The 27506-nt window shown below is 50.6% G+C and overlaps 1 protein-coding gene across 4 annotated transcripts in view; it reads right to left on the bottom strand.

Annotated features, from left to right (window-relative positions):
• The window catches only part of LOC124474196 (spectrin beta chain, non-erythrocytic 1), a 63381-nt gene that overhangs the window by 6659 nt on the left and 29216 nt on the right, over positions 1-27506 (bottom strand). For all 4 annotated transcript variants that reach the window (XM_047030137.1, XM_047030138.1, XM_047030135.1 and 1 more), the window contains 29 exons: positions 19161-19312; positions 17052-17225; positions 16485-16576; positions 15628-15708; positions 15138-15253; positions 14535-14647; positions 14093-14280; positions 13662-13779; positions 12905-13063; positions 12317-12619; positions 11957-12110; positions 11119-11527; positions 10709-10958; positions 10233-10444; positions 9166-9303; positions 8213-8969; positions 7788-7990; positions 7454-7544; positions 7167-7313; positions 6640-6903; positions 5069-5293; positions 4488-4577; positions 4085-4363; positions 3320-3450; positions 2952-3156; positions 2416-2790; positions 2011-2255; positions 591-729; positions 314-398 (listed from right to left, as the gene is read on the bottom strand). In XM_047030137.1, coding sequence (XP_046886093.1) covers positions 314-398; positions 591-729; positions 2011-2255; positions 2416-2790; positions 2952-3156; positions 3320-3450; positions 4085-4363; positions 4488-4577; positions 5069-5293; positions 6640-6903; positions 7167-7313; positions 7454-7544; positions 7788-7990; positions 8213-8969; positions 9166-9303; positions 10233-10444; positions 10709-10958; positions 11119-11527; positions 11957-12110; positions 12317-12619; positions 12905-13063; positions 13662-13779; positions 14093-14280; positions 14535-14647; positions 15138-15253; positions 15628-15708; positions 16485-16576; positions 17052-17225; positions 19161-19312 — 5895 coding nt within the window. The remainder of the gene's footprint in view (positions 1-313; positions 399-590; positions 730-2010; positions 2256-2415; positions 2791-2951; positions 3157-3319; positions 3451-4084; positions 4364-4487; positions 4578-5068; positions 5294-6639; positions 6904-7166; positions 7314-7453; positions 7545-7787; positions 7991-8212; positions 8970-9165; positions 9304-10232; positions 10445-10708; positions 10959-11118; positions 11528-11956; positions 12111-12316; positions 12620-12904; positions 13064-13661; positions 13780-14092; positions 14281-14534; positions 14648-15137; positions 15254-15627; positions 15709-16484; positions 16577-17051; positions 17226-19160; positions 19313-27506) is intronic.

Below are 27506 nucleotides of genomic sequence, written 5' to 3'. Positions count from 1 at the left end.
CACACACAGGCACGCATACACGCAGAGACACACACACACACACACACACAGGCACGCATACACGCAGAGACACACACACAGGCACGCATACACGCAGAGACACACACACACACACACAGGCACGCATACACGCAGAGACACACACACACACACACACAGGCACGCATACACGCAGAGACACACACACAAACACACATACATACATACATACATACATACACACAAGGTCATAACGACATTGTACACCAACTCTGGCACAGAGTCTCCATAAAAGGTACACATTATAAGCCATTTATAAACATTGGCCACTCACCCAATCTAAGCCACTCCCATCTGTCCTCCCACTTGTCAATCATGTCTTTCCTTTTATCCGTCAGCTGTAGCAACTTCTCTTTGATCTGAAACCGGAACCAAAACACTTTCAGGGAGAGAACTGACAGACAGAGATGCAGAGAAAGAAAGAGACAGAAAGGTAAAGAGATGGAGCAGGAGAGGGACAGAGAGATGGAGAAGGAGAGGTGGAGAGTGGGAGGGGAGCGGAGAGAGAGAGAAACAATCATGGGAGAACAGCTTCTCTCCACGAGCCCCACCTCTTCTGATGCGTAGTGCTTCCGTGCTAGCAGGGCCTTGCCCAGCTCGATGCAGGTGGTGAAGCTGTCGTTGCGGGCATCAATCTCTGCCTTGATGCCCTGGTGGTTGTTCATCAGCAGCTCCACAGACGACACATCCCTAAACAACAACAACAACAAGCTAGTCTCACCCACTGCATCGTACAGTCATTCAGCGCGGAGCGTGGACTAGGAAAACCCGACAAGACACGAGTTAGTGGACATAACTGCAAGGAGGAGGTGTCTAATACAGTTCTGCAGCCAATTCTGCAGCCACACACTCAAGAACAGATCCCCACACCTGACTTGTTTCCTGTGGTCACGACTCGGAAAAGGTGTTGGTTTCATAGGGGGCTTTTAAGGAGGTGTTGTAGACTGAGGGGTTTGAGTTCCAGACCTATTATGGTCCATTACCTGCTTCAAGGCTGCTCCACACAGGATAGCCCGAATAACAGCAATACAATTGCTGACTGAACTCAAACAGCTCTCCCTCTCTCGCCTCATCTTTCTGCCTCTCCCCCTCCCTCTCAAACTTTCTTTGTCCTGTTGCCATGGTGATCATGATTGCACTCAGGCTAGTGTGACCCAGGGCTCGTCCACACTGGTGATTATCCCAATTACCACTAAATTCAGACTGAGACAGAGGCTTGGTGTGCTGCTGCCTCTCTCTCTCGATGACAGTCTCTCTCGCTACCCCTCTCCAGGAAACCACAAATGGTTTTGAGAGCCTATTGTTTTCTCCAACAGCTTCCCAGTCTACACAAAAGGAGGCACCATGGGTGTAGGGACTCTCAGCCCATCTGCCCAGCAAGCAGCTCAGCATAGAGCAGCAACGCCTCCGTAATCACATCAGCACCATGTTATCTGTGTGTGTGTGTGGGGGGGTGTTTGTGTGTGTGAGGGTGTGTGTGTGTGTGTGTGTGTGTGTGTGTGTGTGTGTGTGGGTGTGTGCCATCGTGGGGGGCTGTTAACGTGAGTCTTTATCAGGGTTAACTTTGTGAATCGCAACAAAGGTTTGGAACATTGGGGATTACGTCGGTGGAGAAGTGTTTGAGTGGATAAGCTGGAGAGTGTTGACCAAAGCTGCTTAGAAGAAGACTATGCAGATTACTCTCACCTGGCCAGCCTTTGCTGTGGATGGGGAGGGGTCAGGCACGGTGACAGTGTACTGTACAACGAGTAGACTTGTAGCAGAATAATCTACCTTAACTACATGATTTTTCATCTGAAACATCTAAAACAGATAATCTCATAAGATTAATCAATGCTGAAGCTTGTAAAACTCGCAAGTTGATTTGCGTCTGTATACCTCAGATCTAAGCCTTTACATCTCCACTGTATGGTAGCTTTGGAGCTTGACCTTATCATTCAGTACCAAACTCCTCCCTCCCTCCCCTCGTACCTGGGTTTCTCCTGGGCCTCGATGAGGCGGATGACGTCCTCCATCCACAGCATGAGGTCTCGGACCATGCTGAAGAAGCGGAACTTGTCTCCCGTGTCCAGCAGCTTGACGCGGCGCCCATCGCAGGCCTCGAGCAGGACGCGCCACGCCTCCAGCACCTCCCCCTCGCGCTTCTGGATGTCGTCAGCCTTGTCCCCGGCGTAGGCCGACTGCAGACGCACGGCGTCCTCCTGCAACGTGCGCACCTGGGAGAAACACGGGTGTTTGTCAGAGGGGATAGCTTAGTGGTTAGAGAAACAGATTCCTTTTGTCTGTAAAATGTACACTGGTATTATATTTGGTGTAACAGAGATCTGGCAGAAGGGTTTATAGGTCAGTCCAGTGTAGTTTAGTGCTTTTCTGTACCTGGGTGCCCAAGGCCTGGATGTCGTGCTCGAAGGTGGTGTGCATCCTCTGCAGGGTCTCCACCGTGTTCTGGTCTCGGCCCAGCTCTTCCGGAAGCTTCTTGTGTTTGTCCAGGATGCGGTTGAGGATCTCCTTGGCGTCGTGGTAGAACTTGTGCAGCTCAAAGGAGGCGGCGAGGATCTGCGTGCGCGTGTCGATCAGCTCCAGCAGGTCCGCCCACGCCTCGTTCAGGCCGTCCTTCCACTCGGCGATGGTGGCCGCGTCGGCGTGGCCTGAGTTGATGAGCTCGTCGGCCAGCTGGTTGACGGCGTCCACGCGCTCCTGGCCGATGTTGCCCGTGTCGCGGGCGAACTCCCGGAAACGCTCCTGCAGCATCTGGGTAACACACACAGGGATTCGGTCAGGGGCACATGTGTCACAAACATCTCGATCTACCCAATAAAGCCGTCAAATGCCAAACGCACTGTCTTTAATTGAAAACGTGGCCTGTTGCTGTCACGCCCTGGCTAAACTCTGAGGTTGGCGGTTTAGCGTACCGTGACGTGTTCATAGTCCTGCCCCAGCTCGTGCGACCCGGCCACAACCTCGCGCTCGGCGATCCACTGTTCCAGATCATCCACTTCCCTGTTGAGCTGGAAGAGGCGGAGCCTCTCGTCCAGCTTGCCCCTCCTCTCCTCTGACAGGTCCTTCAGGCCGGCGTACAGCTTGTCCACCTGGGACTGGCGCATGCCGATGCGCTCGCTGGAAAGGAGCGAGGCGGAGGAGGAAATGGGGAGGAGAAAAAAGGACAAGACAAGTTTAAAAAAAGCTCTTATTCCTGACCGACCCAACACTGACCCGGGTCCCTCCGACTCATCCACCTCGTAGTCGCCTGGAGAGCTACGGCTGGCCCCTCACCCCTCACCTCTCTGGGTGCTCTGCGGCCACCAGGCCCCTGCTGGTCTGGGAGAGCTGGTGCACAGTCTCTGCATAGTCCTCCACCGCCTGCTCCAGGATGTGGTGCTTCTTCAGCATGGTCACGGAGCTCTGTTCATCCTGTGGAGGGAGGGAGGGACAACGTGAGAAACAAGCAGTCTCCCTACTGTACAAGGTTACTTTAGAGAGTCATTGAGGTCAGTAGAGGAACAACTGTCAAACCCAGAAGTGAAACAGGAACATGCAGCACGCCTAACTAGCCACTAAATGGAGAATGTAACCCAAATGACAAGGATGACATGGGTTTACGAGTTAACTACCACGACCTGTTAGACCTCCCGCTTCAATCTATATCCTCTGTCCTGCAGATCGGGACTAAATAGCACCCACGATTTCCTCCGCCACCCACTTCCTGTCAAGGCCTTCACTGGCATCGAGTCAGGCTGGCGTCCTGTTACCCTCGCCATCCAAAAACCTCAAACTAAACTCACACATAGCCGGCTCTCAGCCCCCTTCCCCCCCCCTCACCTTGGCCTTCCAGTTCCCCCCTCACCTTGGCCTTCCAGTTCCCCCCTCACCTTGGCCTTCCAGTTCCCCCCTCACCTTGGCCTTCCAGTTCCCCCCTCACCTTGGCCTTCCAGTTCCCCCCTCACCTTGGCCTTCCAGTTCCCCCCTCACCTTGGCCTTCCAGTTCCCCCCTCACCTTGGCCTTCCAGTTCCCCCCTCACCTTGGCCTTCCAGTTCCCCCCCTCACCTTGGCCTTCTCCTCTGACATCATGTACAGCTCCTGCTCGCTCATCCAGGCCTCGGCCTCGGCAGCGTCAAAGTAGTACTGCTGGGCCTTGTGGGCCTCCTCCAGACGCCCGTGCCGATTCTCCGTCTCCGCCTTCATCTGGGCCCACAGGCGCTGCAGGTCGTCCAGCCGCTGGCGGATCAGGTCGCCGTTGGGGCTGTCGGCGCGCAGGACCTGCTGGCTGCGCTCGAAGATGTCGTCGTAGCGCGGCTGGTGGCCCTGGATCTCCTTCTGGAGCGTCTGGAGAGGACGGGGGGGAGGACGGGTCAAGGGGTAAATGTTTCAGCCGGGATGAAGACGTTTTGGCACATTATGCTGTGGAGAAAGTGAGCTGTAGGACGTGGGAGATGTGGGTCTGTCTCACCTGGTTCTTCTTGATGAGGAGCTGGACGGTCTGGAGGTTGTTCCCGTGGTCTGTGGACGTAGCCAGAGCCATCCTCTCCTCCACCCACAGCTAGGAAGAACACACACACACGGAGCGATTTAGTATTGAGTGATGATACGTAACTGAAGCGAGCACTGCAATTCAAACCAAAAGTTTTACGCTAATTGAGTTCAGTCCTTTCTTTAAACAGGCAGTCTTATCTTATTAGCTTCAGGCCTAAACCTTCTATCAGATGTGGCACAAGCATCCGTCTCAGAGGAGGAGACAAACAAACCGAAGTGAAAAATAGAATAACGTCTGATCTCTCCAGAGATCAGAAAACAACTTGCTACAGAGTTCTCAGAGCTACAACATGCCATAAGGCTGGCTTCTTGTTTTTTTAAACACAATCTTTCCAGAGACGATTAGAGGATTAGACTTTCAAAAATACTGGCTTAATTCTGATTTGCATAAATATAATAAATACTTACATTCCCCAAGAAGCTATTGTTCTTACATACTGGCAAACACACACAATAAAATGCCGATATAAAACACAGAAGAGGAAATCAACAACATACTATCTCATCTTCCAAGTCCCTGTTGAACTGGTGGATCTCACGGGAGGCCATCAGGTTATCCCTCCTCTTCATGATGGGCTCCTGCAGCTCCTGGAACTTCTTCTCCACGGTGCGTCTCTGGCCGTCCACCTCGTCCGAGTCCTTGCCCTCCTGGCTCAGGGCCTGCGCCTGGCCCTGCAGCTCCTGCACCTCCCTCTGACGCACCTCCACCTGGCTCTCCAGCATCTGGAGGAAGAGGAGGACACGGGCACAGGGTCAGGCCCAGACAGAGGCCAGTCCGGGACCGGAATCAGGCCGGAGGAAAAGGGACAGGAAGGATAAGAAGGGCAGAGAGAGAAAGAGAAAGCGATGACAAAGCCACAGGGTAGCATGCTCTCTTTAGCTCAGGCTAAAGAAACTGAGGCGTCCCATAATTCTCGCTTCCTCTTCCTCTCTCTTTTTGATCTGTGCGCCAGTGATACTACCTCCCTCTCTTTCTCGGTCTTCCCTAATCTAGTTCACTGCTGTAATGATGCGAACGCGCACACACGCAGGCACGCATGCACACACCCTCCACTCTATAAAGCTGAACAATGGATTTTGGTGTTTCAAAACCCATTGACACTGTATGACTATGTTTAGCTTGTGTTCTGCTCCTCTCTCTTACCAACCGTCTCTGGAGGAGGGGATCCCTCTCTGAATTGCTCCTCCCAAGGTTTCTTCCATTTTTTCTCCCGGTGGGAGTTTTTCTGGGAGTTTTTCCTTGTCTTCCTTGAGGGTTTAGGTTGGTTGAGGGGCAGTTCTATGGGCGCATGTGAAGCCCTCTGTGACATGCTTGCGTGTAAAAAGGGCTATACAAATAAATTTGATTTGATTTGATTTGACACCCACCCACCCACACAACGTGGGTTTCAGTTTCACTACAGCAGTGGCTGTTTGATCTACTGTATGATCTCATTGTTGAACACATCATGTGTACTCCTGGAATCTTCAGCAGCCCTTTGTCGTTTCACTCCATCACACTCTCGCTGTGAGTTTTGCACACACACACACACACACACTGGAACACGCACACTGCAACACACACAGCGTGAATTCACCTCCTAGGCACGAGCCCGCTCATTTACACATCAAGGCGAGGGAGAGATTGCATAACTACGTGTGTGTACGCATGCGTGTGTGTGTATTAGTCCTCCAGTGTGTGTGTGTGTGTGTGTAGTAAAGGCTGTTATATAATGGCTGGTGGGTCTGTTCGAACTCCCCTGGCTGGTACTGTCTGAATGAAGAGTCTACACAGACTGAGCCAGCGCTACACTAGTCTGTTCCTCTGCTACACCACGGATATATTTAAACCAGACCTGTACGTTTCTTCAGGTATCTCTGTACGTACAGTAAAAGCTTTTTTTATGAGGAAGGGAAACTATTAAGTCAAACTGAGACCACAAAGGCCCATTTGCAGATACTGTTCAGGGGGGAAGTAGGGTGTCAATACTGAAATGGGATAGTGAATGTTACAGACTAGGGATGTAATTATCGGTACGGGTGCTCAAATCCCTGACAGACTTATTGACTGCTGGCAGCCTGTTCTGTACCTGCTGTTTCTTCAGCAGGATGTTGACGCTGGTCAGATCTTTGCCGTAGTCGTCTGATTGGATCTGGCCTTCCAAGCCGACCAGCCATTTGTCCAGGTTGGTGCAGCTTTGGGTGAAAAGCTCCGCCTTGTTGGCATCGAACAAGCACTTGGCCTTGGTCTGGGTGGTCGACTCAAGGTCCTCCCACATCTTCTGGAGCGCAGCCAGCTTCTCCTTCACCATTGGCTCAGTCTCTGGCTTCTCTGTCATCAGCTGTTGCCCGTCCTGGGATTGGAGGAGGAGGACAGGTCAAAGGACACCATGGCTGAGCGATAATAACAACAGGTCTCCAGTCAGTGGCACACCGTTATCCATCCTTTACAATAACACACATTCTCCTCTGTGTAGTGTGGTACCAGTCCTTGATTTGTTTACCCATTCCCCTCTACCCATTTCCCTCCATCCCCTCTACCCATTTCCCTCCATCCATCCCTCCTTCCCCGTCTCCCCCCTACCCGTCCACCTCTCCCTCCCTCCCTCTGACTGACCTTCTCGATCTTGTCCAGCCATTCCTTGTTGGACTGCAGTTCAGCCATGAAGGCCTGGTGTTTGAGCCACTTGCTGTGGAGGTTCCTGGCCTCGTCGTAAGACATGTCCTGGGCTGTCAGCATCTTCTCGTTGATCCACAGGGACAGCTACACACACACAAAGGAAACATCATGAGTGGTACATGGTCCTAAATGACAATGTAAGCAAAAGGCACACAAACTAATCTGATTTGAGGTATGAATGTTGCATGAATGGTGTGTGTGTGTGTGTGGCACTTGTGTCTGACCTCCTGACAGTCCTGGAGGAACTTCTGCAGGTCTCTGTTGTCTTTCAGCTTCGTCAGCAGCTCACTGGCTCCCTCGCGGTTCTTCTTATGCCTGCGCACACACACACACACACACACACACACACACACACACACACACACACACACACACACACACACACACACACACACACACACACACACACACACACACACACACATTAAGTTAATTAAGTCCAGTGAGGCTAACACTACACCACAAGTCTCACGATCCGATATCTCTCCAGTTCTCCCTGCTCCTTGCGAGCTGTGACACGAGTCCCAGCCGTGTTTCCCAGTCCGCCCGGTTCTGCACCTCTTATCGATGGAGTCCACCTTCTCCTGGACGCGCTCGGCGTTGATGTTGCCGTCACCCACCAGCCGGCGTCCCGTGTCCACCACGGCGTTGATCTTCTCCTCGTTGGCGTCCATGGTGGTCATGAAGTCCTCCTGCTTCTTGATGGCCCCTTCCGCCCCCTCCAGGGTGGTGGGCATCTCCGTGTGGGCCAGGACGTACTCCTGGGAGACGGAGGGACGGGGGGGAGGGTGGAAGGAGAGAGTAGAGGTTGGGAGGGAGGGAGAAAAAAACGGGGCGGGAGTGTGAATGGAGGGAGCAGGGGAGGTGGGAGAGAAAGTGGGAGGAGTCAGATAATCCTTCATTTTAGATTGGAGCTACAGCGTCAGCGATGCAAGTCCACCACCCCCTGTCTACAGAGCGTAGTGCCTGACAGCGGCGCCTACCTGGTTGTTGAGGAAGGCCTCAACCTGCTTGGTGTCCCGGAGGAACATCTGGTAGGCGTGGGACTGGGACAGCAGGTTCTGCCGGTTCTCCCACATCTTGTGCAGCTCGTTCCAGCCCGTGTCCAGCGCCTGCAGCCTTTGACGGAGGAACATGTACTGGGCGTCCGTCTGGCCCTGGGTCACCATCTCCCCCATGTCCCGCATCTTCTGGTAGTCCTCCTCGTAGTTCCGGATCTCGTTCTTGATGCCCTCGTGCTGAGCCAGGAGCTTCTCAGCTTCGGTCAGGGTGTTCGGCATGTCCTCGGAGGCGATGGCCGTCTGGGTGCGCGACAGCCAGGACTGGAAGTCGTCCAGCTCGCGCAGGAACTGTTGCAGCTTGCTGGCCTCGCCCAGAGACTCCTCGCGGTTCTTCAGCGTGCCCTTCATCTCGTCCCACACGCCCGTGCACTCGCCCAGCCTTCCCATGATGCCCTGGGCCTGGTCGGGGTGCTCGGCGGCCAGTCGCTCCGCCTCCTTTCCCAGGTCGCCCAGCTTGTCCTCGATGGCGGCCAGGTCGCGCTCCATGCCGGTGAGCTTGCGCTGCAGAGCCATGACGCCCGCCAGGTCGTTGCCCAGCTCCTGTGTGGACTCGATGACCTTGGTCTTCTCGCGGATCCAGGACTTTGTTTCGTTGCACTCCAGGTGGTAGTTCTGCACGCCCAGAGCCGAGTTCAAGGAGTCCTTCTTCAGGTCCACCAGGTCTCTGAACTGGCTCCACCTGGACAGAACAAAAGTATTTTGGGTCAAGTATAACAGAACTGTACATAACATTTGCATCAACATCCTTTATTTTCAATATGATAGTTAACTGTAGTTACAGAGATAATATTAGTGGTTATTGCTGTACCTGCTGGTCTATTTGTATGAGAGTTGACTGTAGTTAACGCAGATGAAATTGGAGGTAATTGCTGTACCTGGTGTTGAGTTTATCCTGCTGGGCTTTGATCTCCTTCTCACTGGGGTGACCACTGTGGATTAGTTGCCTAGCAATCTGGTTCACCACAGCAACACGGGAGGCTTGGTTGTTCATCTCGGGCTCCAGACTCTCAAACCTGGACAGGGGAGGGGAGGGGATGGGATGGGGAGAAGAGAAGAGAAGAGGGGAGAACAGGTGAGATGGGAGGAAGAGAGAATGAGTTTCATCAACTCTTTTAATGTTTGTTTTTAGTTGAGCTGTAGACATATTTCAACTGCCAACACATACACACACACAATAAAACAGTGACGTAGTAGTGGCTATAAAAAAAATAGCAGTTCAAAGAAAGATTGGCAGTTCAAGTCGGTTTAGGGCAAGCTCCAACGGCTTCTTATATTAGTTAGTCACAGTTTTGTAATTTCAACGTTGATGATGGAGATGAGATGATGTGTTTGTTAAATGAAAACATGTGTTTTCCCTCCCTCCCTTACACTCAAATAAAACTAAAACAGGCATTTTCTTAAGATACGTTGATGTGAGGTGGATTGTGGCATAGAATAGCAAGAAAAAACTAAATAGTAGGGTAGTTACAACATACCCTGAGAATTGGCTCTAACAGGTAGTCTGGAAGCAGTTCCATCTAAAGCATTTTGAGTAAACAGTGTGGAGAACAGTGTTTGTCTCAAACTAGACAACCCTCTCTGTAGTAAACATCCCTCCAACCGCTGTCTAAACCACTTAGTCTGTTTATTCTCTTCGAGAGAGGAGCCTATTGGATAATTACTGCCTTTTCAACACTGCGGTTTGGTCTCCACAGTTATGGGAGTCTGGTTCCCACTATTTGCTGTCCCGATCCATCTTACTGTGGCGCAAACTTGTTTGTTTCTCACAGCACTGCTACTGAGCTGTAGCTGAATTGGCAACCTACTGATATCCGTCTGTCTGTCACAAACGCTGGAACCAGCCTGGCAACCGTATGAGTAAAAAAAAAAAGCTAAAACACTGTGCCATTCGCAGTGTCAGAGTGGCTCAACAGCTGTGTGGGTTGATTTGTGTGTGTCTCACCTGTGCTGTACGACCTCCAGGTCCTCTAACTTCTCAGGTATCTCCATGCTGTTGAGCCACTGCTCCTTCTCGTCGATCCACACCTCGCAGGCGTCGGCCTCGCTGAACATCTTGTAGAGCGCCAGAGCGTCCTGCAGCGCCTGCTTCCTCAGACGGGTCAGCTCGGCCACCTCCTTGTAGCGCTCCTCGATGCCCGACAGGCGGGTCTGCACCTGCACGCCACGCGGAGAGAACAGGGTTTAGCCGGTCGACGCCATCAACTGGAGACGGTGCAGCGATTGCTGAGATATGATGTTGGGGACATGGATGTGCATTTGTGTGTATTGTCCCTTCTTTAGTAACATTATATATACCATTTTACTAAAGAAGGGACATTACACACAATGGAACACAGTGATGGAGCAATGACTGAACAGACACATGTGTACACACACACGTGTCTGTTCAGTCATTGCTCCATCCATCCGTCCACCTACCTCCTCAGAGTTGGCCTGCTGTTCGGGCAGCGTGCGGGCCTGTTCGTGCAGAGCGTCGATGACGGGCCGGTAGCTGGCGATCTCCTCAGCCACGTCCTTGTGCTTCTTGACAAGGGCCTGCGTGGAGAACTCGTCGTGGCCCACGTCGGCGCTCGACACGATGCGGAGCACGTCCAGCATCCAGGCGTCGATGTCGTCGGCGTCAGTCAGGAACTGGTGATGGTTGCAGGCCTCTTGCAGGCGGGTCTTCCTGTGGACGTATACATGGTGCCGGGAAGGCCATTCAGCTGCAACGCTTTTATCCGAGCCCGGTTGATCTTTCGACCCACGACCGGAGCATGACTACGTCGCACCACCAACATCACCGAGCCTATTAGAAAACTTCAGCCCTCGGAAAAGGGTTTCCTCACCTGACTGCCGACAAGCGTTCCAGCCCCTTCCACTGCTCCTGGATGTCCGCGATGCGCTCTTTGATCTTATCGGAGCCAAAGTGGTTGTCCGCCACAAGCTCCTCCCCCTGGCGCACGGTCTGCTGCAGGTGTCCGGCTCGGCCAATCATCTCGTCCTCGAAGGCCTTGTGCTGGCTCAGCAGACGCACGGCTGCCGTCAGGTCCTTCCCACAGTCCTCGGAGGACAGGATCTGCTCCTTCTCCCGGATCCAGCCTTCCTCCTCCGCCATCTCCCAGAAGAACTTCCACAGGCGGCGGGATTCCTCCAGGCGGGCGCGGCGCTCGGCGGCCAGCTGGCTCAGCTCCTGGTAGCAGAACTCCATGTGGGCCACGCGGTCACGGATCACCTGGGGGTCGCATGGCTTGTAGCCTAGAGAGAGGGCGAGCCGGAGAGAGAGAGGAGGCTTAATCCAGACTCGCGTTTCTTTGGTTTTAAACTGAGTTGATAGATTTTTGTTTGTACTTTCTTTGTGAATTTTTTCCCCCCATATCCCATCCAAAGTATAATAACTTTCTTCAACAGGACACAGTGTCCATCTGCAGACGTTTTTTGATTCAAGACCTTTCAATGTAACTTTCCCATATTTCAATACTCCTGACAGACTGCACTAGTGCCCATCCTACCTGACTCTTTCTCAAGTCAGATCTGAGCACCAACAATTTCAATATGAATATCAATATGTATATATAACGAGCTTTCATCCAAAAACAAAAATCTGTCAGCATCTGTGGTTGAGTATAAGAGTTTGTCTCTGTACTTGTGATGTTTAAGCGCAGGTTTTTCGTGCGTCTGACTCACCCTCGGCGTCGACGGCGAACCTCTGAGCATTGTTGTTGACGGCCTTGACGCGGTCGGCCTGGATGGCGATGTCGGCCTCCACCAGGGCGTGCTTCTGGAGCAGGTCCTCCACACCCAGCAGGTGCTTCCCATAGTCCTGGGACAGCAGCAGCATCTGCAGGGGGGGGGGGGGGGGGGTCAAAGGTCAGGGTCACAACGGTCAGAGGGCTGCACTGAAGGAGGTGACCTGGCCAGCGTCTCCATCACCAGCCTCACCAGCCTCACCAGCCTCACCAGCCATGTGTGTGACGCCCCCCTCTCTCCCCCCACATTTGAAAACAAACCGACGCCCCGGGCCTCCACCTCTCCCGCCCCACCCACCTTCATCTCGTCCATCCAGTCCATGATGTACAGCATCTCCTGGAACACCCTCTGCAGCCCCAGGTTCATCTCCAGCCGCAGCCGCCGAGCCTTCAGCAGCTCCAGCAGGTACTCCCACAGGCGGTTCACGTTGTCCTTCCTGGCCGTGATGCGCTTGATGTCGTGGTAGTTCTCCGCCTCCAGCTCCCTGGCCACGGACACCACGGCCCGCACGCGCTCCTCGTAGGCCGCGATGTCCGTCTCGATGGCCTCGTGCTTCTTGGTGGCGGCCTCCACCGCCTGCAGGTCGAACCCAAAGTTGTCCTGGAGACGGAGAGGGAGGGAGGGGAGGGAGGGAAGGAAGGAAGGAGAGGGAGGAGAGGGAGGAAATGGAGCGAGGGAGGGAGCGAGGGAGGGCGTAGAGGAGGAGAGTTAGGGGCATACGCTTACATGTTTGATTCACAGTTAAACTATTTTCACAAGTCAACAATAAAAAGCCCACAGGCTATTGATGGAGCAGGGTGTTATATGGATGTGTGTGTGTAGGGGTGTGTGTGTAGGGGTGTGTGTGTAGGGGTGTGTGTGTGTGTGTGTACATCGTTGCGTTACCTGAGAGACGAGCCGCTGGTTTTCACTCAGCCAGGTTTCTCTCATGGCAGCCTTGCGGTCGAAGCGGCGCGCCAGCTGCTCCAGCTTCTCCTGGCGAATCAGCTCCGTCCTCAGAGCCAGCTCGCGCTCATGCTCCGCCTTCTCCAGGCGCTCCCACGCCTGGCACACACACACACGTCACTCGCTGTTTATTGTTCACACTCACCGTTTATGTTGCAACACGACAGGTCAAACGATAATGTGTTTACACAGAGGACAGTGTCAAAATAAGAGTCCTTGTTGATGTTCAATCTGTGTTTAGCCTTAGTCTAAACACGCCGTCAATCAACGAGGCCCGTCTGTAAAAAGACTTGACAATCGGTTATTAATTTGACCTTGGGTAAACTAAGCCTGTGGCTTTCCATTCACTTTTCCCTGTCTGCTCCCTCAACCTCTTTAAACTGCCTGTCTGTCACCTTAATCCCACCTAATCTCATGGAGACAATGACATAATGGGTTTCTAAGGAGCGTTTGCTGTTGGTTTAGCATAAGGCTTTGAAATAAGCCTGATTGTGAATGCAATAGAATCCTCGGACCGTTCCTGAGTGGACCTAGTCTGCCTCTAGAGGGAGCACTTCCTGGTCTGAACAGACCGAGCTTGTCACTCCAGACAGGGGAACGACAACGCCTGCACTGACCGGGCTGCACTTGAGATGCGACGCACTATGATGACATCAGAGAGAGGGGGGGGGGGGGGGGGGGTGGATCCAGGGCTCACCTTGTTGATGTCAGAGATGAGCTTGCCTTCGCGGGGCATGAAGACCTTCTGGTTGTTGGCTCTCATCTTGCTCTGGATGGTGAAGAGCAGCACCTCCAGGTTCCCCTTCTCTGTGAACCTGGGGCGCACAGAGGCCAGGAAGGACAACAGTGTTGGTTTGACGGATACACCCAGTCTTCAGGCGGATCCTTAACACTTCATACTTATGCTTCATGTTTTGGCTGCTTGCAATTTTTAGGACTACCTCGTTGTTATGATCAGTGACCTATGCTCTTTTGTAAAGCTCTCTCTTGGAAGTCGCTTTGGATAAAAGCGTCTGCTTAATGCATAAATGTAAACGTTAACAGGAAAAAGACACAGCTCATTGCTGGTACATCCCCTTCAGCTATTCCCGTACGTCAACTATAAACTGCAGTTGTGGCGAGACTCACTTGGGAGGCTTCTCCACCGTGCGGTAGGTGTTGAAGGCCTGCAGCTGCTGCTGCACCCCCACCAGGGCGTTGGCAAACTTGCGGTTGTTGAGGATGATGATGGTCTGCTCGATCCACTCCAGCAGGTCTGAGGCCAGTGACTCGTACTTCTCAATCATCTTCTCCGTCTCGATGGCGTTGTCAAGGACCTGACGACCAAGGAGAAGAGAGCATGACACACCAAATCACTGCCACCCTTAAGCGGTTGATGTACTTCTTATATATTTAGGGTTTTTTGTTAAGGAAGGTATAGCCAACAGGAAAGGTCTGGGGAGTCTAAACTCCTGTTCTGTATGATAATACTGTGGTGAATGTGTCATACAGGGACTGTGTATTTGCCTAGGCCAAGTCAACGCCTCGTCCTGCTGTGAACCAGGTGTGCCCCTGACCCCTGACCCCTCACCTTCCCGATGCGTTTGCCCTCCACTTTCAGGGCCTTCATCTTGGAGAAGTAGTGGTAGTAGGTCACAACGTAGGTGATGATGGACTTCTCATCTGGGTGGTCCACACTGATGTCTGTAGGGTGTACGCACACACACACGCACACACACCTCTATGAGAAACAAACAAGCATCACTCAGCTGTCCTTGCCCTGTCTTTCTGAACAAAAATGGGATTCACGAGGGAAGTGCGTGTACGTGAGAGAGAGACAGAGACAGAGACAGAGAGAGAGAGAGAGAGAGAGAGAGTACAGTAAAGAAAGAGAACATGAACATCAGACAGAAAGAGAAAGGAAAGCACCGTGCTTTTCTTTCTGTCAAAACAACGGCAGAGAGCATGTTCTCACGCCTGGGTGTCTTTGTTCCCCGGCGGCAGAGAGAGAGCTTCCTGCTGGGCCTCAGAAGCAGTCTTTTCCAGCAGCTTCTACAGCGCTGATGCTTTATCAGACCAGACAGCACTGGGGCTGGAGTCTTGGGTCTGTTACATGTTCTTATACACCCTGAACCACCCAGGGCTGCTGTTGGAAGGTAAGCCTTTAGTGGAGAACTGTGTGTGACAGACTAACCCTCTGGGTCCAGTAGTTTAGTAATGCCCAGGTGCTGCTCAGCGAGGTTGAAGGCATTCTGGAGGTTGTGGTGGGCGTTAGATTTCTTCAGCTTGTCAAAGTCAATCAGGTCCGGTCTGGAGATTTGCACACACAGACACACGTTTTATATTCAATCCTCTATTTACTCATGGTCTCAACAATTAGGCCAGATCTTTGAGTCGTGTATGTATGTTTACATTTGTAAATGAGGGGATGTGTTGTGTAGATCTAGTATGATGTAGAATGTACCTGTGTTTGTGGATGATGGATGTGTTGTGTAGATCTAGTATGATGTAGACTGTACCTGTGTTTGTGGATGATGGTTGTGTTGTGTAGATCTAGTATGATGTAGACTGTACCTGTGTTTGTGGATGATGGTTGTGTTGTGTAGATCTAGTATGATGTAGAATGTACCTGTGTTTGTGGATGATGGATGTGTTGTGTAGATCTAGTATGATGTAGAATGTACCTGTGTTTGTGGATGAGGGCGTTAAAAGCCATGCCATCCCTCCAGCTGGTGGTGAAGTTGTGAATGTTCACGTTGGGGTACCTGGAAAAGGAAGGAGACGGGAGTGATCGTCACATCCACGGCTTATGACTCCAAAGTCCATGTTCTCCAAGTCAATCAAACCTCTCCCTATCTCTTTCCAAGTTACGTTTAATTGCACAGATTTTATCCCATTTTCCAACAGTCTCACTGGGGTTTTTTGGGGGACTGAATGAATGAGCCCAGGTCAGTCTGCAGAGAGCCCAGGGCAGTCTGCAGAGTCCAGGGCAGCTATACAATAAGAGCAACACTGCTGCTCTGTGCTGCTCTGTTATGATCTCACATCAAGGCCTGAGACTCAGTCAGACCTTGTGTTCTGCCTCTCTCTGCTAATCTCCCCATCCCACTCTACCCCCGCGCACACACACACAAACTCTCTCTCACCCCCCCCCCCCTCACCCCCAGTCCCTGCCCTCTGGCCTCAGCTGACTACCCTGAATCACATGTCTTAGAAAGGACATCCCAGTTAAAGGCCCCCAGTTTAACGTCTGTTATCTCTGGTCAGACACACTGTTACAACTGTAGGAATGTTGACCGTGTGACGATGACGGGGGGCGACCCGATTGCACCCTTGACTGGACATTTCTTGAAGGTTAATCTCTACCAATGTTTACAGTAACAGCAAGTATTGCTCAAGCAAATGAACTTTCCATTCTGTTTGGTTAAACTTTACCCAAGGTATGATACTGTTGCACTGAATACATGGTTAGAAATAGATTTTTAGACTGACTAAATACATCATCTAATTGTGTGTGTGTTGTGTGTGTGTTATACTGTACCCTGCAGACTTCATCTGGCACCAGAGGAGCAGCGCGTCCTTAGCAGACTTCTTCTCCTTGTTGTCCTCCGTCTCCACACTGATGTCCTGGATCTGAGACACACAGGAAGAACATGGTCACACACACGCTCCCTCTCTCTACCTCTCTCTCTACCTCCCTCTCCCTCCCTTTCTCTCACAAACACACAAACTAGACATTCACCTGCACTGCCAAATACGTGTAAACACCACAACCCGCAATCCCGGACACTAAAATAAACACAACTACAACCCTTAATACCTCACACACCCCCACACTCCCTGTATCTCATGTCATGCTTTCCCTTACATCCATTACCAACCCAAATTCACCCATATTCATCTGCAGATTTAAACTGCATGAAATAAATCCTTTAAAATCCACAGAGATTTCATTTCTTAATCCCCTTCCTCCCGCATACTGACACTTCAACACTCAGCATAGACACCACCAAACACATCATCACTGTCATGTATTCCTCCACCCATCCCTCTGTCCACCTCCATCAATATCTATCCATCTACTCATCCATCCAGCTGGTCAGCTGACCTGGAAGCGCAGGATGATGGTCCAGATGAGTCCGAGAGTGAGGCGGTGGTTGCCGTCGACGATGTCGTGAGAACCCATGTTCTCCAGGTGAACCCTCTGCTCCTTGAGGAACTGAAGGGCCTTGTCCACGTTCTCCAGGCAGTGGATACGCATGCGGCCTTTAGTTGGTTTGGGCTGCGTGGGGGAGAGTCAGAAAGACAAGGAGGAAGAGAGAGAGTAAAGGGGGGAAGGGGGGGTGAGGAAGAACGAGAGGAAGAACAGGACAAATGGACGGTGAACGGGAAGGATGAGAGTGGAAAAGAGATAAGAAGAGATTAATTACAAATATCATCCAGTATATGTGTCATGCTGAGCAGTGATCATGTTCATGCACAGCTGGTGTTCTGTGGTTTATTCTGACAGGAGTTCTAAACCCTGATCCTTCAGGAACGCAGATGGGCCCTCTCACTGTCATACTGGAATTAATGAACATGCTGAAGGAACATCCCTATTGCAAATATTGTATTACAATGTGTGTAAATGTGTCAGTAACCATATGGCCCAAACAGTGTAAGTGCTTGTGTATATTTGTGTGTGTGTGTGTGTGTGTGTGTGTGTGTGTGTGTGTGTGTGTATCACTCTCTAATCCCCGAGTGACCCTGAGTGGACATTGGCGCAGTGATATTTTGGCATCTCAACACAGTTTGTGCAGTTTGTCCAGACAACCAGGACCAGGGTCATTGCAGGTTCCCCCTGGGAGAAGGCCCACTTTTAGGGGTCATGACCCCAAAAATACAAGTTCAAGTACCAAGGGCATAGTCTTGTTAGCACAGTTGGGGGAGCAGAGGCCAGGGTACTGGGGAACCCAGTGGTCTAACTCTTAACAACAGTACAGACGGATGCTTCAATTTGGTGTTTGCTGCTCCGTGAAATAAACCCCACGCAAGACTGCGTTTACAGATGTAAAGTAGATGGCGTGGAGGGTCTTGTGTTCTGCGGGTGGACGACTGCCATGTCCCTGCTAATGACGCGGCTCAGTGGGTTAGCGCGGTCTTGTGGCGCGCAGGAAGCACCGCAGGATCGTACCCAATCTCAACACACTGATCGTTTCACAAAACGCCATCTGCTTTGTATTCAACATGGAAAACTATAAATGTGTGTTATTATTCTAGAAGCCTCCATTGTGAGGCTATGTTGGCCGGTTCTGCAGGCTCTTTCTTTCAAAAGATCTTTTTGATAAATCTGGGCCCGCAACACTCCATCACAACCAGGAAAGCTTCAGAATTCATCCCCTTCTCTGTTGTCGAGTTTGCCCCCGCCTGACTTCCTCCAGACAGCCTAAACAGAGTGTCAAATCTCAGAAAGAAAAGCTTCATATTTTGACTTGTTTTGAAGGGAGCCATAGAGGGCTGCATTCACTAGGCTGAGTTGAAGCTTTGGTCATGTCTTTCTCACAGAGAACCACCCTGGAGCCCAGTCAACTCAGGGGCCAGGACTTGGCACGTACCACTGGAAGTCACAAGGCGGGGGGTGACCAGGGTGAAGGATGAAAGTGGTACGGTCAAACAGTAATCTGCCATAATTGAGCTTTGATTTCTGAGCTGTCTGAGCACGTCCATCAGAAGGCTTTTATTCAGGAAATGTGAGTGTGTGTGTGCGTGTGTGTGTGTGCATAACTGGAACAAAATCACAGGAGGAGGTGGTATGTGGTCACTCTTGGCTTTAACCGTCTCACTGAAAGCCCCACGCCCACTAACGACAACGCACACGCAATAAAACAGAATTGCTTCATATTATGACACATGAAAATGCCATTCGAAGGTTTGTCTGGCTTAACAGTGTTTATTAAGAGAGATAGGACAGACCGTGTTAACTGATCTGTGTGTGTGTGTGTGTGTATGTGTGTGTGTGTGAGAGTGTGTTAACACATACAGTTGAGATACTGAACTGCCACAGTCATAAATGAGACCAGCAGGAAGCAACTCATTGAAAACAACATCCACCCTTGGGTAAACACCTGGAAGGTAGATATGAGCTCTCTCAGGACCTCACATGAACCAGGAAGTCTCAGGTCACTGTCTCTATGTGACTGTGTGAGAGTGTGTGTACAGTGTGTGTCTCTCCACCCACCAGTCTCTCTCCAGAGAGCACCTCCAGGAGTTTGATGAGCATGCGTCCATCCCTCAGGTCCATGTACAGGTCCGTGATGCGGCAGGACACCCTGGACAGGTGAGAGTTCACCCACTTGACGAAGGTCTTCTTCTGCACCGCCTCACGCTCATCTGGAGGGAGAGAGAGAGAGAGACAGTTTAATGTAAGATGAGAGAAGGTGGGGAGAGTGGTGAGGGTGGAGAGAGAGGGTAGTTGTAAGGTAGGAGAGAGAGAGGCGGGGGAAGAGTGGTAAGGCACAGAAAGAGATAGAGACACCGTTAAGCACTTCTAAAACCATGTGTGGAAACTAGGCAGTTCACATTCTCCAGCTGTACGAGGCCTCTCAGGGCTCTCGCTTCCAATGACATGTTTGCTCACCCTTCCCCTTTTTGAGCAGGTGCCCCTCCCTCCCTCCATTGGTGTTTATTCCTAGAAACCGGGTGTTTCTGCCAGTCTGGTAAAAACATAAATGGACCTTGTCATTGTTCTGGGATGAGACTGTATGGGAGCAGCTTCCTCTGTCCAGGAGTGAAGCCGGGAGTCTGGATGTGTAATCTCCCAGAGGATCGCAGGGGGAAAATGCAAGCTGAGGGATAAATATCAACACCTACCGTGGGCTATCTAGGTCAAGTCTGAGCACAGCCGTCTCTAAGGCTTTGACATGAGCTGGATGGAGGCTTTCATTGTCTTCAGTTCACATAGGTCGAATGACCAGTCATTTTCTCGCTGGCTTAAAGTGCCGTTCTCAAGCGGTGAAAAATATGGCAGCCTGCATAATAAGTACCTGGCCTGAGATATGAAACACTTGCATGTGTCCTACATGGATGTGTCTAATATCTGCCGGTTAGGCCTGAGATCTGAGTTTGTTTTCCCTCACAAGAGACAGTCGCTGTTCACACAGTCATACAGTATTGACGTAATATTCCCATGCTATACCGGTGTTCAGAATCCTAGGCCTGTCACCCTGTTGTTGAAGCCAGAAACATCATTCACTGACAGTGCATAAAGAGCCAGGACGACCTGCAATACATACAGCAGAATACACACACACACGTGCCCACAAACATCAACACGCTAAGCTAACGTGACCGCGTGTACACACACACACTTACACCTGCCTGCACAGTCACAAACTCAGAGCGAAAGTGTGGTAATCGCAGATGTCTTCGCCTCACACGGTATTCCTCATATAAACCCCACAGCTTGTTGCCATGGAGATCTGGTTTCACATCCTTCCCCCTACGAGGGTCTGACAGTAAGCTGCAGTGGCACATGTCCCTGCCCGCCTGTCAGCGTGCCTCCCCCAGCCTCCCCCAGCCTCCCCCAGCCTCCCCCAGCCCGGGGCAGCCCCGCCCAGGCCAGGCCAGCCGTCAGCTCAGTGGAGGTTGAGACTCGGTCACAGCGTGACCAGACTGGTTAATAAACCTTTGGCAGGGTGATATCATGGAGGTTAGTTCCAGTTACCAAACAACCCCTGCTGAATAGTCATCTTTATAGAACAGCACACACTCTGTCCCGGCAGTGTTGTTCAGGCTGTGGTATAATTTAGAGTCAGAAATAGTGCCTGGACATCATTGACATTGACACACACACACACACACAGCTGAGTGCAATACTGCGGGGGCCAGAAGACAAGACAATGGCTGTAGTGTTCCCTGCCAAGCCAGACATTATCTGACTGCTGCACTGCAGGCCTTATCACTAGGCTAACGCTAATTCGCAGGCAAGATTATCCAAGCCTGTTCCCTGCTCCCAAACAAATCATACACAAAGGCTAATGCTAATCTCCTTTTTATGGTTGCTAGCACTAAGCTAATACTATTGCCTGGTTATTGCCAAGTTACAAATTAAATCCTGAAATAGAGATAACGTATATTTATGGACAGCCTATGTAAAATACATTCTTATTGCCAAGAATGCGTCATTAACCTGTCAATTTTCATTGATGACCCTGTATTCAAGTTCATGTACCTGCAGCCTTGAGATAGACTGTATTAGTGGAGTGCTGAGTGCAGATGGCGCCGTCAGTCTCAAATAAATACCGGCTCTTGATAAAGCTGTGCTGGGGAGGAGGAGGAGGGGAGGATGTGGCTGGGGAGGGACGTGTCCTGTGAGCGTGTAAACAGGGTTTCCTGCAGGGGCGAGCATCTGGTCCTCACAGCAGAGTACAGGAAGGGGAAGCCCTCACATCAACACACGCACACGTGACGGAGACACGCAGAGGCATGGATGCAGATTCTTCTGTCACACGTGCTCCACTCACACACACACACACCTTATCTTCACGCACAGCTTTGATATGTAGAAAGGAAACTAGGAACACTCATCAACCACACCGCCCTGACCACTGAACCAATGACATGAACCCCCTCACCACAGCTATCGCACACTTAACCACCTCTAGTACCAAGACCTCGTGTGATAAACGCAGGGCAACTTCAGAGTACATGTAGTCAGAAAAACTGGATTGCCTTTACTGTAACCTGGCTTCTCTAAAACAAGGATAAAACACTTACAAAAGAGCGTTGAGTAAAATAACACTTCATGAAGACACTCCCAACACAGTCCCACCAAGACTGGGGCAACCCTGGGAGTGAGTGACTGTCAACCAGGTGTCGCACTGGCGCACAAACTCACGGGATGTATTGAGAATGTAAAGGAGGTGCGTTAGTTTTCACAGCCTTGGCAGGCCTCAGGTGGGTAATGAGCTTTTTTCTGTAAAAACGCCTCTAGAATGTCCTCAGGAGTAATGACCTAGACCAGGACAGAAGGACACTCACACAGAAAAGGGCTCCCAAACACGTGTCTATGAAAGACATCTGTCTCTGCTTTATGACACCTTCTCCACTGGGAGGTTAGCCACAGTGCAGGAGTCAGGGGGTTCTTTCCGATTTGGCTGGAAGAACCAGTCGGTGCTGTGGGCCAATAAGGGGAGATTTCATCAGTGACATTTAGCAGGCCTGGTAGGTCAGACGAGGACACTTCCTGCTTCGAGAGTTTCAGCCAAGCAAAACCACGACAAGCAGAGGTCGACTGGCGGGAGGGAGGGAGGTCTTATTAAGGAGAGGACTGTGGAAAAAGTATTAGTAGTGAGTATTCTAAGATTATACAATTGACAGAGAATACTGAGAAACAATAACAGAGATTGTCTTCATGTTTTAGGATGAACCTTCTTGGTCATTTACCACCTTTGCAGGCTTTTCTAGGTAGTTAAAAAAACATGTATGAAGTAGGATAATGGTCTGTCCATCTCCAAGGTTTGCATATCCTTGAGAAGGGTTGTAGCTCTAGAGCAGCAATTCCCAACCTTTTCCACTTCGCGGCCCACTTGCATAGCTCAAATATTTTTGCGACCTCCCCAACACAACAGTTCACTTAATTTGTGCTGATCACCAGTTTAACATCACCACAGGAGTCAAACAGTTCACTTTCACTGCAATTTTTTTGAGAGATCAAAGAAGCCACAATAAGCATACATTGTCAAGAAAGGTAACCTATGTTACTACAACCATTCCTGTAGTTCCATATAACATAATGTTAAATATGGCAATTTGCACACAACAGTAATACTCCTCGTATAAAACAATTTTGTGTGTGAGAACTAACGTAACTGCCAGCTACCAAAAGTTGTTGACCTGGGAATTGCAATATGCGGAAGTAATGCGTGCATAGTGGGGGTATGCGGAAATGTCAGTTGGGCTACAGTCAATGTGCCAAGCGTAACTATTAGCGTTTCGTTCATGACAAATTAAAGGCAAAATGTTAGATGAAAAAAATAAACAATTACCATCTATTCATTTTTTTTATTATTTTGGTTTTGTCATTGGTTTGGCGGCCCACCTGCATTACCCTTGCGGACCACTAGTGGGCCCACATAATAGCTGCTCTAGAGGGCAAAAGAAACATCACAAACTAAACACCTTCCGGATTAAGATCACACAATAGGCTAATCAGGTCAAACCACCCCAAAAGATATAACTAGGCTAATCACCCACCGTGCTTGAACCCTGGAAATCATCTGACCAGATGGAGACAGAACAGGAGAGGCTGCAGCCCTGGGCTGATTGGTTAAAAGACTCTCGTTCAGCCAGCCACGTTAGAAGCCAAGGTCTCAATATCAGAGGCATCTTCAATTACTCTCTCTGGCTTATCAATAATGCTGAGCCAACAGCAGGGCTATTTACAGAGTGAGTGTACGAGCCTGTGTGAGTGATCTAGAGATGGAGTAGAGGTGTGTGTGTGTGTGTGTGTGTGTGTATAAGAGACAGGGGGAGAACGGTTTTAGTTAAAGCAAGGACAGACAGAGAAGCGAATCAATGGGGTCCTCACCAGGTCGATACTAACCCACCCAGACAGACGGGCACATCTGTGGACGACCTTGACCTCAACCCAGGGAACAAAGGGGGCCTCTGGCCAGACTGACATGGGCGTGGCCATACACTAGCCCCTCCCATCCTTTAAACTAGTTCTCTCTTGGGAAGAGTCCAGGACACAGATTTAGCAAACAAATACTACCAAACAATAGGCCATTACATTTCACTGTCACAAGTCCTGTCCAGGGCTACTTATAACTTTCAACCCGGAATCCATATTGTAGATAATATGTTTTTTACACACGTACACAAACTATGCAACGCTTTTGCTACAGATTTACATTTGGTCAGTTCAATAAACCAACCTATTTTCATTCAATGGCAAATACCATTTTCAGTTGTTGTGTCTTAAGTTTGGCACAGGCACATATAGTGACTGAAAAGGAAATGAATTGGCAGACAGCAAATGATTAATAGCTGCTTCATTGCACAAGAGCTGAGAAACTAGAGAGAGTAAGGAATGTACAGTCCTGACAATGTGATACTGTAACTTTATCCCTCTCTCTGTCTGTCTATGTTTTCCTTTCTGTCTCTCTGTATCTCCCTGTGCGTCTCTCCCTGTGTGTCTCTCCGTGTGTCTCTCAGTCTGTCTCTCTTTCCCTCTGTCTGCATCAGCCTCTGTCCGTCTGCCACACACTCACTCACTCTCCCTCCCTCACACCAAGAGAAAGATATTGTAAACTCAGCTATGGTAGGATAAAGGAATTCATAACAGAGTTCAGGGGGAAACCATTATAGGAAGTCTGTATGACACACCTCTGTCGAGATGACCACTCTGTGTGCTCCTGTCAACATTCTCTTCAGAGAGTGACTGCGGGGGGAGAGGGGGGGGGGGGACGTCACCATGGAGACCACAAGTTACCTGGACTCCACGCGCACATACACACTGTCACTTCATGTTTGATTTACAGACCTGCGTGAGCTGCCAAACACAACAGCACTGTTCTTAAACACCGTGCAGCAATGCCAGATGGTCCCGCTTCATGCCTTAGACTGGATGGTGACGCAAGAAGCTGTGAAATAATGCTGTATCCTCATACTGGAACGACTGTTAAAGGACTGGAGGCAGGAGGGGGAAAGACACATTTGGGAGTCAGATGGCTGAGCGGTGAGAGAGTCGGGCTAGTAATCAGAAGGTTGTTTGATCGATTCCCCGCTGTGCCACATGACGTTGTGTCTTTGGGCAAGGCACTTCACCCTACTTGCCTCGGGGGGGGGAATGTCCCTGTACTTACTGTAAGTCGCTCTGGATAAGAGTGTTTGCTAAATGACTAAATGTAATGTAAATGTAAATTTGGAGACTTGTGACAGCTTCCTGAATGATGACGGGGATGAAGGGAGACTGAGGAGAAAAAGCACGTCGGCAGCGTAGTTCATCTTGAAAGAAGGGGGATGTACCGTACAGGAGGAGGAAATGAGGAAGAAAGAGACAAAAGATGTGGTGCTGAGGGGAAGGAGAGAGGGTGGGAGACATGGCAGCTTTGGTGCTTCCCCATGGCAGCCATCATCATCATCTTTGTCATCCACCAGAGCAGGCTAACAGGCTGATGTGAGCACCACAGCACCTTGGCTCGACATACCCCAAAACCTCGTTAGCAAACTGCAGTTTAATTATAACTCAACCTGGCCTACATAGCGAACTGGGACACTCTCCTTGAGATCATTCATTTATCACACAAACACACACACACACACACACACACACAAGAACAATGACAGGACGCCAGAATAAACATAGCAATATGCTGAGACATTGAGATGGGGTGTGGATCTGGCCAGGGAGGCCTGTGGCTGATGTCACTCTGGCCGAGCAAAAGGCCACGCCCAGGGTGTGGGGCCGAGGGGAGACAGGAGGCTGGAGAGGACCGGTCAACTGTCACCAAATGGCTGCTCTGACTAAGAGGGCAAATGGCTAAAAGATTTGAGCTGCATGATTAAGATGGAACAATGACATACTCGTCTCAAGTCACGTGTGTCACAAACACACACACACACACACACACATACCTCTTTCAGAGAAATAACACCTTGTTTGTGCTGTGCCTGCAGAGAACACAGATGTGCTCTGCTGCCTCCCAGCCCAGAGAACAACCACACACCCTGGAGAGTCAGCTTACCTCCTACATTTTTCTGCTTACACACACACATACAATACTCTTGTAATGTACGCCACAGCATTACACAAATGCATCTTTAATTTTCCCATCTACAACCTTGTTAATGGAGATCACCCAACACCAGCCAGGGCACCAAGCTGAAGGACTGGGCGGAAAATGGCTGCCACTTCACACTAACAATGTCACGGGGGGTATTTCTGACAGGTGCCCGCAAGCCGGCATGCGCACCACACAAACACACACACACTTCATTGTGTGGAGCGAGGCAACCCAACAAGGCTCTAAATTATCCAACAACAGTGTGAAAACACCCACCAATCCACCGTGACAGAGCCAAGCTCAGGAAGGGAGGTGATTTGCCTCGAAGTTTATCGTCTTGGCTGCTGGAGCCACACATCTCCCTCGCCGTTCTTATTACTGCTGAGGCACACATAGCTACAGCCGTCTCCCTTCTCCTCTGAGGAGAAATAGGATTCATGCTGCTTTATTACTCCATCCAAACCCATCTGGACCACAGAGAACATACGAGAGAGTGTGTGGCGTGTGTTTGATGGTCGTCTCTTCAAAACGCCATGTATCGTTTAATCGTCTCTGCGGTTTGCTCGTGACCATGGTTCTGTTAGGGGCTAGGTACTGTTGAGTGTGGGGTCAATAGAACTTGTGTGATTAAGGGTTGGGGTTAGGGTGTTGGGTCCTCTCGCCCAGAGACGACTAGCTACTGTAGGAAGTATTGTTGTTGTAAAACAGGTTGTTTTACACTGAGAAAAACTGAACATGTTTTACACTGAGAAACCGTGATCCCACTAATGGGGAATGCAGTGCAATTCTCAATCCGACGATAAATATCACAAGCAATGAATTACCTTTGAGAGCTTCCTCCACCTCGTTTAAGCTCTGAACAAGAACGCAAATATTTGAACAGCCACACAACCATTTAAATATGTACCGCTCCCCCACTCTGTTTTTTAAGAGGCTCTGAATCACACGGATCATTCGGAACCGGGGATGTGTTCCGGAAATACCCGGAATGTGACTGATATAGTTTAATAACATGTTTAATGTTTCAGATCCAGGCTGAAAGCCTGGAGGAGTCTCAGAGTCATATGGAAGGAGGAAGGCGGAGGGAGGGGGTAAACGGAACGGGCTAAACCACAGTAGTCATATGGGATTGGGAGGGGGGCGAGAGGGGGAGGAGAAGAATGGACAGCAAGACATGGTTAGGAGAGTAAGGAGAAAGAGAGAGAGAGGGGGAAACAGACATGGGGGTGGGGGGCAGATATGAGGTCTCAAAGTACAGAGGAGGTGAGTGTGGGGAGGGTGAGGAGCACAGAGGAGGTGAGTGTGGGGAGGGTGAGGAGCACAGAGGAGGTGAGTGTGGGGAGGGTGAGGAGCACAGAGGAGGTGAGTGTGGGGAGGGTGAGGAGCACAGAGGAGGTGAGTGTGGGGAGGGTGAGGAGCACAGAGGAGGTGAGTGTGGGGAGGGTGAGGAGCACAGAGGAGGTGAGTGTGGGGAGGGTGAGGAGCACAGAGGAGGTGAGTGTGGGGAGGGTGAGGAGCACAGAGGAGGTGAGTGTGGGGAGGGTGAGGAGCACAGAGGAGGTGAGTGTGGGGAGGGTGAGGAGCACAGAGGAGGTGAGTGTGGGGAGGGTGAGGAGCAAGACAGAGAGGGGGGAGCAAAGCCACATGCTAATCATTGCCTGTGTTGCTTTAGGGATGAGGAAGAATTTGTAAAACAAACACATTGACTGTAGCTGTGGACAAGAGCCTTTAGTCTTTCGAGAGAAGTTCCTGAGGAAAGGTCTAGAACTCCCTCAGACCTGAGAGACTTCCCTGTT

This window comes from Hypomesus transpacificus, chromosome 11, assembly GCF_021917145.1.
Source record: "Hypomesus transpacificus isolate Combined female chromosome 11, fHypTra1, whole genome shotgun sequence".
Classification (NCBI taxonomy): domain Eukaryota; kingdom Metazoa; phylum Chordata; class Actinopteri; order Osmeriformes; family Osmeridae; genus Hypomesus; species Hypomesus transpacificus.
This window is presented reverse-complemented; position numbering and strand designations above follow the sequence as displayed.